The sequence below is a fragment of the Pinus tabuliformis genome, chromosome 2_2 (assembly GCF_031772625.1).
Source record: "Pinus tabuliformis cultivar Carrire ecotype Pingquan chromosome 2_2, CPIR1, whole genome shotgun sequence".
In the NCBI taxonomy this organism is placed as follows: domain Eukaryota; kingdom Viridiplantae; phylum Streptophyta; class Pinopsida; order Pinales; family Pinaceae; genus Pinus; species Pinus tabuliformis.
Genome location: NC_142300.1, coordinates 259,772,198 through 259,782,216, shown reverse-complemented (window position 1 = coordinate 259,782,216; position 10,019 = coordinate 259,772,198). Strand labels below are relative to the sequence as shown.

Genomic DNA, 10,019 nt, shown 5'->3' with positions numbered 1-10,019 from the left:
CCTTTTCCTTTTTCTGTTATGCTTTTCTGGATAATGGTAAATTTGTTTTGCTTCAGCTCTGGGTTTATTAACAATGCGCACCATTATAGTCCTATGAATTGTATCAGGTCATGGCTCAGCAAGCCATAAGCCATTGTTTTTGTTTAATTTTGCATATGGCTATCAGGGCAAAATGTTTATCAGTAAAGCCATAGTCGTCGATAGTACTGTGACAAATACAACTCTGGTTCACACTTTTGTCTGTAAGGGATTTAAAAAATATGTCTCAAGGTTTCTCAATCCCGGGATGGTTGTCAAAGGGGTTTATGTGTATCAGGATATCTGGTTGAGGGCAAGCTTCAGGCCCCTCTGAGGTCTTGACCTCTTTGTACATATATTTTCCTTTTTTTAATAGAAGTAGCCTTTACGGAGAAAAAAATAAAATATAGATATCTTTTCTATTTAAATATAATTTACACAAAATTTATTGTTTTAGATATTAAATTTATTTATTCATTAAAAACACATTTTACAATTTTTTATTTTTTTGAAGTGATAATTTTTTTTATACATTTTAAACCAAAAAATTTAATGGAAAATTATTACTAAAACCCCGCGCTAGTGTTGCCTGTTTCTATCATGTGGGTCTCGATCTTTTCTTCTCGTTAGTCCTTGCCATCTCTCTTTTCTTTCCACTCATCTAAATCGGGGTACGATAACAGTCTGCCCTGCCCACATACAATATTAAGATATCGAGACAATAAAATTTTCTCTGAAATCGATATCGAAACGAAAAAAATACTCATGCCTTCTTGTATCCAGCTTGTTTTGATTTTGATGGTTTAGAGATAGTACGATATATATGCGTATATTCCATTTGGATTTGCAATCCCAAATGCAGCATAATATGGTCTTTTTCATTGAAAACATTATGACGATATATCTCTCAATTAAAATAAAAATGTGTTCGGCGATTTGTGTACTGTAATTGTCATTCAAGTGTACTTTCTAATTGTTTAATGGGTAAATTAATTCCGGCGGCAGACTATCTACTGATAAAAGGCATCCTTGCCAATCTCTGTTTTTACAGAGAAAGTGTATATATTGGGATCGTCGAGCGACACTAGTCTGCCTGTACGGTTTACCACTTCGGGGTTTGGGCGCACGTCTATTTGCCTAGCAACGCTTGTACAAATTTGGAAAGAGTGTCGACCAACAACTATCTGGGATCCTTCGTTCCCAGCATCGCTAACAGATTTTAACCTAAAAAAACCCGGACATACTTCTCGACCTGCTATCCTCCCTGCAGAGACACAATTGCCATTGAAATTTTCCAATCGAAGCTTTGACCGTGACCCATAATCTAAAGAATACTGAACAAGCTGCCGAAAACAGCAAAACTAATTATATCTGCTCTCTTCTTCCCGTTTAAACATGTGGTGTATTGGCTTTTTGAATTAAGTAGGCTTCATCCAAGCATATATCTGTATCTGGCGTGAAATCTTACGATTCTGGTTCAGGTTGGTTTTCTGGTAACCACAAAAATTTGGTCGCTTCCTCTCCGCTATGCATGTTCTATAAACGGGTTAACATTTCAATGTTTACAGACACTTAGTTTACCGTAAATATATATATATATATATGTAAAATTTATTGTAATAAGAATTTGAATGGACTCCTATTTTTATTGGAAGATGAGATTTTTAAATTGTAAATGGAAAAAAACATCATTTTTTATTAAAAAAAAGGTGATTACACAAGTATGTTTCTTATTTGCTTCCTCTATAAATTATATATATAGTATAACCACCTTTTACTTACAGCTATTAATTTACTTATGCCCATATTTTACTTGTGTTTCGTATTAAAGTTACTTCTGTCCTGGTCTAGAATGGATTGCCATTTTTTTTAGGCACAGGGTGAATCGCTAACTGTCAGACCTAATCTACGGAAGACCCTGATCAATTCTCGTAGTTGCCATTATAACACCAAGAGTACATCCAACAACCTGCAAGCAGATATACTAATTTTTTTATGATTTTGGCAAGAGCAGATACTCACGGGAGTCTACTCCTTGAACAACATATCATACCAGGATAATATACTCAATGCCCCACACCACACATCATTTTATCCTTCATCTTTTTATTACAAGAAGTGTATCAATTTTAAGGAAAGAAGTGTATCAATTTTAAAGAACAGCGTAATATAGAACTACAGAATTATGTGTCCTTTATTAGACAATGTACCCTGTTGAAATACAAAAAAGAAAATCTGACCTGCCTTTGCTGAAACTCCTCTTTTATATAAGGTGTCTGCAATACCATTCTGTCCCAGTACACAGTGATGAATATGATTTTATCAAAGTTATATGTTTTAAAAGATTTTATCAAATCATATGTTTTAAAAGACTTATTTTTATAGTTTAAATAAATTTTATTTTAATTTATTTTTATAATTTTTTTTTTGAATTAAATTGAAAAATTGTAAAATTATAATTAATTTTAAGATAAATATCAATCCTAGATATTTTGGAAAGAATCATAAATCTCTACTATTTATCTACTCATTATTGATAGTTGAATTAAAATTCTAATTTTTTTTTTACAAAATAAACACACCTATAAATATAATTACTAGCACAAGGGCATTTACTAATATGGTTGATATAAGTAGATAGGCTTATATGAAGCATATGTAACACGCCTATAAACATAATTACTAGCACAAGGCCATTTACTAATATGGTTGATATAAGTAGATAGGCCTATATGAAGCACATGTAACACACCTATAAACATAATTACTAGCACAAGGGCATTTACTAATATGGTTGATATAAGTAGATAGGCTTATATGAAGCACATGTAACACACCTATAAAAATAATTACTAGCACAAGGGCATTTATTAATATGGTTGATATAAGTATATAGAAGTATATGAAGCACATGTAAAGCTACATTAATAAATGTAGTTGATATATGCCTATAGGCCTCTATCAATCACATTAAAGATTTTGTTTCAATTGTTTTTTCAAATTCCTTGAAGTTTGCATGTGAGACTGTAAATATCTATAGAAGAAAAAAGAATTTTATATATATCTATATATGAAAATGGAAAAATCATTGTTCTTCAACAAAAGCTTTGTTTGCATACAAATACAAAGTGTCATTCCTAATTATAATTTATTTGTGTGGATATCATTTGTTTTATCTCATCCACTTATACTTAGAAACTATAATTATTTATTATTATTACTATGAACTTGTAAGGTTAGTTGAATTTCATGGATTATTATTACTATGAACTTGTAAGGTTAGTTGAATTTCAAGGAAAAAAACTAAGGTGAAAACAAAGTAAAATTTTCTATAAAACCACATACTACATCAATGGTTTAAAGTTTTCTTTTAACAATGATATTCACATAAATTACATGAATATGTAAAACATTTATTTAGAAAATGACATATAGTACTTGAAATAAAAAAATGTAAATAAATTTACGAATTAAATAAAATTCAAATAAAAGAATTGAATGAAATTTTGTATATGACAAAATAATCCAAGAGTTCAATTTAAGAAATTGTTGCTAATGAAAGATTTAAATTTATGTTATCTCATCCACATATATTTAGAAACTGTGATTATTTATTAATATTACTATGAACTTCTAAGGTTAGTTGAATTTCAAGAAAAAAAGAAAATTAAGTCCAAACTAAACTAAGATTTTCTATGTTTGAAATCTCTCCTTTAACAACAATATTTATAGAAATTACATCAATATCTAAAATGTTTATTTCAAAAATGACATGTACACCAAATAAAAAAATCTAAAGAATGTTGCAAAACAAATAAAATTCAAATAAAAATTGTGTATATCATTAGTTTTATCCCATCCACATATATTTAGAAACTGTGAATATTTATTATTATTACTATGAACTTCTAAAGTTACTTGAATTTCAAGGGAAAAGAATTAAATTGAAACTAAACTAAAATTTTCTATAGAACCATTTATTTACTAGGTCAATGTTTTAATTTTTTTTTTAACAATGATATTCACAGAAATTACCCTGACAAAATAATAAACAGAATAAACATTTTACCATGACAAAATAATCTAAGAGTTTAATTTAAGAAGCTATTGCTCTTGAAGAACTTGGATTTATTCTATCTCGTAGTTAAAAAAATGTAATTATTTATTATTGTTATTATGAACTTGTAAGGTTAGTTGAATTTCAAGAAAGAAAAAAAAAATTAATTAAATTAAATTGAAGCTAAAGTAAAATTTTCTATAGAACCACATACTTACTACATCAATTTTTTAAACTTTTCTTTTAAACAAGAAATTACATCAATATCTAAAATGTTTATTTCAAATATAACATATATTACTTGAAATAAAAAAATGTAAATCAAATAATTCAAATAGAAAAAAAAAATAAAAAAAATAAACATTCTACTATGACAAAATAATCCAAGAGTGTTAGGTCCCTATACTACTAGTGTAACCCCTTATTGTTATTAGTGCAACCCCCTTATTGTATTATTGTGCTCATATAGTCCCCATGTTATTATTGTGCCCCAGAGAAGCCCACTATTTTAATTGTTGTGCCCCTACAATATTATTGTTATGTAGGCTCTGATTGTGTTAGGGCCCCTTAGACACCTATAAATAGAAAGGAGATCTTGTCATTTGTATCATACAAGAATTGTTCATTTGTGTAATGTAAAGGAGTTTTCCCCCTCGAAGAGGCTGATTTTGAAATCGTTGATCTATATTTTCTTTTATTTTGTGCCTTGGCTGCATAACATTTGGTATTAGAGGCTTTTGATTCTAGGGTTTCGCTACTCCAAACAGGTCATCGTGGCATTTTCGCTATAAATTTTGTTCTACGATGTTTTAGAAGCTGAAATTAAAACCCATTTGAGCCGAAATCTCGATGAACCTGGGATATGAATTTCATATATTTTCTCACTATATTTTCGAAGATAGGATCCAATGAAGTTATGTTTTTTGTAGGCTCCCGAATTATATCTCAAACGAGTGACTTGGGGAAAATCGTCATAACTTTCTCTCTAAACATCAGATTGAAATTTTGTAAAAAGTTACAGACAGAGGATGGCCTATGACACGTGGAAATTTGTACAAGATCGCTCTACTGAACCAGTCTATAATCAGTTCATCGTGGGAGATTTGGTATAACTCTTCCTTGGAGAATCCAATCTTGATCAGAATTGTGGGGTTAGAAAGAGGACTCAGAGGGCTACCGCGGGACGCAATTTTAGACCTTGGAGATCCGAAATTAGAGAGATACAACAAATTCAATATCGATCTCTTATAAAGTGAAAAAAGTGTGTAGTTTTTTTTAATGTTGCATAAGTTTGGTTTGAAAAATTAGTTTGAAGGAATTCAAAGGGCATAGTGAAGGATTATTATCACAAATTGATGCCCCAAAGAAAGAAAATGAAAACACCTAGTAAGCAATCTGAAAACTCTAGCATGACTCATTGATGCAGGAGCATCCAGCTCCGAGGAGACGAATGACTATTGACGGACTCACGGGAGAACAGAAACAAGTCAGAGGCTACAGGATTGGGTGGACAGACCACCAAGTTGGTTATTGTTTTCTTAATTATTGTTTTATTTCCTTTTATCTCATAGCATTTTAAATTACAAAGTTGTTTAAGCCCAGGAAGGGAAAATTGTTTAGTTAAGTTTTGTTAAAGAATAACTAAATGACAGTTAGGATTCAGGTAGGGCAGTTTGTCAATTAGTTATGTTTCCATGTAGATTAAAAAGCAAAATAGGAATGTAACAGGGACTTCTTCCCTCTCGTGAAAGAGAGAAATAGATAACTTGACCAAGAAACCCTCTGTAACAGAACTAATGTAATTTTGACAGAGATAATCTATTGCTGACATTTTCCCACATATTGCACACAAGTATTTACTGTGTATTTGCTGTATTTTAAAAGCGAATTGAAATAGAAAGAGTCTGACTGTAACTAGAATTTAAAGAACGTTACAGGTATCAAATCAAGATCACAACTGTATTGCACAGAACCCATACGCCAAGCACGAAGAGTAACGCGGCCACATAAAATCAATATACAAGCTTACAAGAAAGAGGTATCAAACCAAACCACTCTGTTTCCATTAACTTAATTAAAGTATTTCATAGTCATTGCACACAAAAAGATCGATAAACCTTACAGTATCATGTGATAAACCCCGACATCGCCGTAAAGCACAAATTACCAAACCCTTGTTACACTAAGATTGTAGTTTGATGCAAAAGAACAAAGCACAGAGACTGCAAACGCCGGCAAAGGGCACGGCCGAACCCTAGACAACCTAAACAAGCTGATATCTACATCTACAGCCATATTGAACAATCTACAGACATACTGGAGCAGGAGTAAACCCTACCCGTTTGCAAAGGGTACCAGGGTCGAAAGGATTCGAAGATTGCACAACTCGAAACCCTCGTGAGCGAGCCTTCTGTTCAAGCCTGCACATAGAAACAGCGAGAGGTTAGAATCATCATCAGTATAAGAGAACGAAGGAGCAAACAAATGCGAGCATGAAGGAGATGTAAACTCACCCACAGGTCGACGGAGAGCTGTTGAGACAGAACCCCATTCCACAAACTGAAAAAGGCACAGAACCTGTAAGTGTCGATAAAAGATAACCGTGCAGGGTGAATCATAGCACGCTAGCTTACCTTCGAGGGCGGAAAGAGATTGGAAGAGCGGCAGCTTCAAGGTCGCAGTTACCTGTACAAAAATTATAGCTCAGTAACAGAGAATGCAAAGACTCTTACAGTGAACCCACGAAAATATAAAGCAGCTTACCATAACCTCAGAACAGAACCACTGAGCCATACAGGTCCACGCACCTCGATAGACAGCATCGAAGACAGAGGAATAGCTCCTCAACAGAAACTGTAACCATTGTAACCATTGACCGAGTACAGGGTTCGTCTGTTGGACAGAACAGTGACCAGGGTTCGAAACCGGGAGCATCGCCACAGGAACGCAGAGAGAGAAGCGGCAGAGTGATAAGTGAAAATGAGCCAAAGGTAAGTCCTTAGGGTTTAACATAGGCGGGAGGTAACGGAACAAGCCGGTGGCTAAACCTTTCAACCGGCAGATGCGTGATTTAATGAGCCTCAGATTGGGGGCCAGGTAAAACCGCGGGAGTTTTGTCCGCACACAAGTGACCACCGGGGCCTGAGGTGAGACCACGTGACTGTGTGTCCACGTCACCGAAGGGCTGGGCCATCAAAAGTGGTATCAGAGCAGTTTCTTGAGTTAGAACCAATGGAACAGGTAGAAGGTGAAGGTGAAGGAAGAGGAAGAGGAAGAGGAAGAGGACGAGTAGTCCGTAGGGTAGTAGATGATGGACTTCGAGAGGAGATTCGAGTTTTGCGTGAAAGATTGGCAGTGGTGGAGGCTGGGGGAAGAAGAAACCCAGCAGATGACAGTGATGAAGAAGTTGAACCGGAGGATGAGTTCGAAGGGGTAACACCGGAACTCAAATTGTTGAAGTCAGTTTTGCTGTCCAGTCATAAGCCAAGGCATGAGTTACCTACTTATGACGGAAGTCTGTCCGCAGACGTGTTGTTGGATTGGCTGAGTGAAGTCAACAAATATTTCGAATTCGAGGAAACCAGTGAGGATAAACAGGTGAAGTTCGCCGCCACCAAACTGAAGGGACATGCGTCCTTGTGGTGGGACAGCATTCAGGCGGAGCGGAGGAGGCTTAACAAACAGCCTATAAAGAAATGGTCTAGGATGGAGGCCAAGCTGAAAGAGAAATTCCTGCCGAAGGATTACCAGATTATGCTGTACAGGCAGGTACAGAACCTGAAGCAGAGGGGAATGACTGTAAGAGAATTTACAGAGGAGTTCTACAAGTTAAATTTACGGGCAGGATATGTAGAAGACACCCCGGAGAAAACAGCCAGATTTGTGAATGGCTTAAGGGGGGAAATCTTGGATGAAATTGGTATCCTTTCACCCCGGACGTTGGATGAAGCCTATCAGTTTGCGCTGAAGGCAGAGGAGAAAATTAACCGGAAGCAAAATGCCAGAAGAGGAGGTGGAACTGGCAGGGGGAAAGGTAAGATGTTTGGAAGAGGCCGAGGTGCAGGTTCAGGTGAAGAAAGCAGCAGCTCTAAATCTGCTGGAGCAACAGAAAAAGACAATAGCACTAGAGGAGGACGACCACCTCAGCGGGGGCGAGGATATGGTCGGGGCAGGGGAGCTGTCCAGTGCTATCGCTGTCACAAATGGGGACACAAGTCGTATGAATGTCCTGAAGGTGAACCAGCAGGTGGGAGAGGAGCTTATGTTGCTCAGCCAGAGGATGCTGAGGCAACACCTCAAGAAGCGGAAAATGCACCTGAGACAGGTGAAGCTTTGGTGTTGAATAAAGTGTTGTTGAAACCAGCAAAGGAGGTTGTAGAACCAGATCAACGAAAAGCTTTGTTCTGCACTGTCTGCAAGTCGCGGGGCAAGTGCTGCAAACTGATCATTGATAGTGGGAGTACGAACAATCTTGTGGCGGTGGAGATGGTAGAAAAGCTGGGATTGAAGAAATTGAAGCACCCTACGCCCTACAAAGTGTCATGGCTGCAGAAAGGACATCAGCTGTTAGTCGACGAACAATGTGAGGTAGAATTTCAGATTGGTAAGTACAAGGATAAGATCCTTTGTGATGTCATGCCAATGGATGTCTGTCACCTACTGTTGGGACGACCTTGGCAGTTTGATAGAAGTGCAGTTCATGATGGGAAAACCAACTGCTATAAGTTTGTGAAAGATGGGATCAAGCATACGCTTGTACCCATCAAGGAGGAAAACACAGCAGAAGCTAGTGAAGTGAAAGCACTGCTGTTAGGCGGAAAAGAATTTATAAAACAGATTGAGGACAATGAGATAAACTTTGCTGTCATAAGGAGACCAAAGGCAGTGGTACTTCATACACAGGTTTCAGATTTGCCTGAAGAAGTTCAGAAGTTGCTGCAGGATTTTGGAGACATTGTGGTAGATGATCTTCCAGATGAATTGCCACCAAGGAGAGGTATTAGTCACTGCATTGACTTTATACCAGGAGCAAGCCTGCCAAACAAAGCAGCTTACCGCATGAGTCCTAAAGATCATGAAGAAATTAGGAAACAGGTCCAGGAGTTGTTGGACAAAGGTTTGATTCGGGAGAGCATGAGCCCATGTGCAGTACCAACTGTTTTGGCTCCAAAGAAAGGAGGAGAGTGGAGAATGTGTACAGATTCCAGGGCTATTAACAAAATTACTGTTAGGTACAGGTTTCCCTTACCTAGGATGGACGATATGATGGATTGTTTGAGTGGGGCGGCTTATTTTTCGAAGATTGACTTGAAGAGTGGATATCACCAGATCCGGATTCGGGAAGGAGATGAATGGAAGACCGCTTTCAAGACGAACGAAGGCTTATATGAGTGGCTGGTGATGCCTTTCGGTTTGAGCAACGCTCCCAGCACGTTCATGCGTCTGATGAATGAAGTGCTGAAGGAATTTAATGGTAAGTTTGTAATAGTTTACTTGGATGATATTCTGATTTTTAGTAAGACTAAGGAGGAACATTTCAGACATTTGCAGAGTGTGTTGAGGAAGTTACAGCAAAACAAGCTGCTGATTAACCTGAAAAAGTGTACTTTTTTTCAGCGAGAATTAGTATATCTGGGATTTGTCATTACAGAAAATGAATTAAAAATGGATCCAGAAAAGGTGGCAGCTATAGTTAGCTGGCCTTCTCCAAAAAGTTTATTTGAAGTCTGAAGTTTCCATGGACTAGCCAGCTTTTACAGAAAGTTTATCAGAAATTTCAGCGAGATTTGCGCACCTATGTTGGACACAATTAAGAAGGTAAATCAGCCTTTTCACTGGACTGAAGCAGCAGAAAGTAGTTTTCAAACTCTGAAAAAGAAGATTACGGAGAGACCGATATTGAGGCTACCTGATTTCAACAAACTTTTCCAAGTTCGTTGTGATG

General features: G+C 36.4%; 2 protein-coding genes across 3 annotated transcripts; one reads left to right on the top strand and one right to left on the bottom strand.

Annotated features, from left to right (window-relative positions):
• Positions 1-6,258: 6,258 nt before the first annotated feature.
• Positions 6,259-7,022, bottom strand: LOC149192290 (uncharacterized). 2 transcript variants are annotated; one of them, XM_089406356.1, is made up of 4 exons: positions 6,839-7,022; positions 6,709-6,760; positions 6,589-6,634; positions 6,259-6,495 (listed from the first exon to the last, which is right to left on the bottom strand). In XM_089406356.1, the coding sequence occupies exons 1-4, from the start codon at positions 7,007-7,009 to the stop codon at positions 6,381-6,383; spliced, it is 384 nt and encodes a 127-aa protein (XP_089262482.1). In that variant the 5' UTR covers positions 7,010-7,022; the 3' UTR covers positions 6,259-6,380. The 2 variants fall into 2 exon arrangements, with proteins under 2 accessions (XP_089262482.1, XP_089262481.1); XM_089406355.1 differs by having other exon boundaries at positions 6,589-6,760.
• Positions 7,023-7,306: 284 nt separating this feature from the next.
• On the top strand, positions 7,307-9,732 carry LOC149192289 (uncharacterized). The gene is made up of 4 exons (XM_089406891.1): positions 7,307-8,803; positions 8,912-9,301; positions 9,404-9,548; positions 9,692-9,732. The coding sequence occupies exons 1-4, from the start codon at positions 7,307-7,309 to the stop codon at positions 9,730-9,732; spliced, it is 2,073 nt and encodes a 690-aa protein (XP_089263017.1).
• Positions 9,733-10,019: the final 287 nt, after the last annotated feature.

Excerpts from the sequence above, each read along its gene's own strand:
- LOC149192289 (XM_089406891.1), top strand. The coding sequence starts at position 7,307 with ATGGAACAGGTAGAAGGTGAAGGTGAAGGAAGAGGAAGAGGAAGAGGA. Across the intron at positions 9,302-9,403 it reads GGGCTATTAACAAAATTACT|ATCCGGATTCGGGAAGGAGA; the intron begins GTTAGGTACAGG and ends GGATATCACCAG. Across the intron at positions 9,549-9,691 it reads AGTGCTGAAGGAATTTAATG|CGAGAATTAGTATATCTGGG; the intron begins GTAAGTTTGTAA and ends ACTTTTTTTCAG.
- LOC149192290 (XM_089406355.1), bottom strand. The coding sequence starts at position 7,009 with ATGCTCCCGGTTTCGAACCCTGGTCACTGTTCTGTCCAACAGACGAAC. Across the intron at positions 6,761-6,838 it reads GGTTCTGTTCTGAGGTTATG|GTAACTGCGACCTTGAAGCT; the intron begins GTAAGCTGCTTT and ends ATTTTTGTACAG. Across the intron at positions 6,496-6,588 it reads AGCTCTCCGTCGACCTGTGG|GCTTGAACAGAAGGCTCGCT; the intron begins GTGAGTTTACAT and ends TTCTATGTGCAG.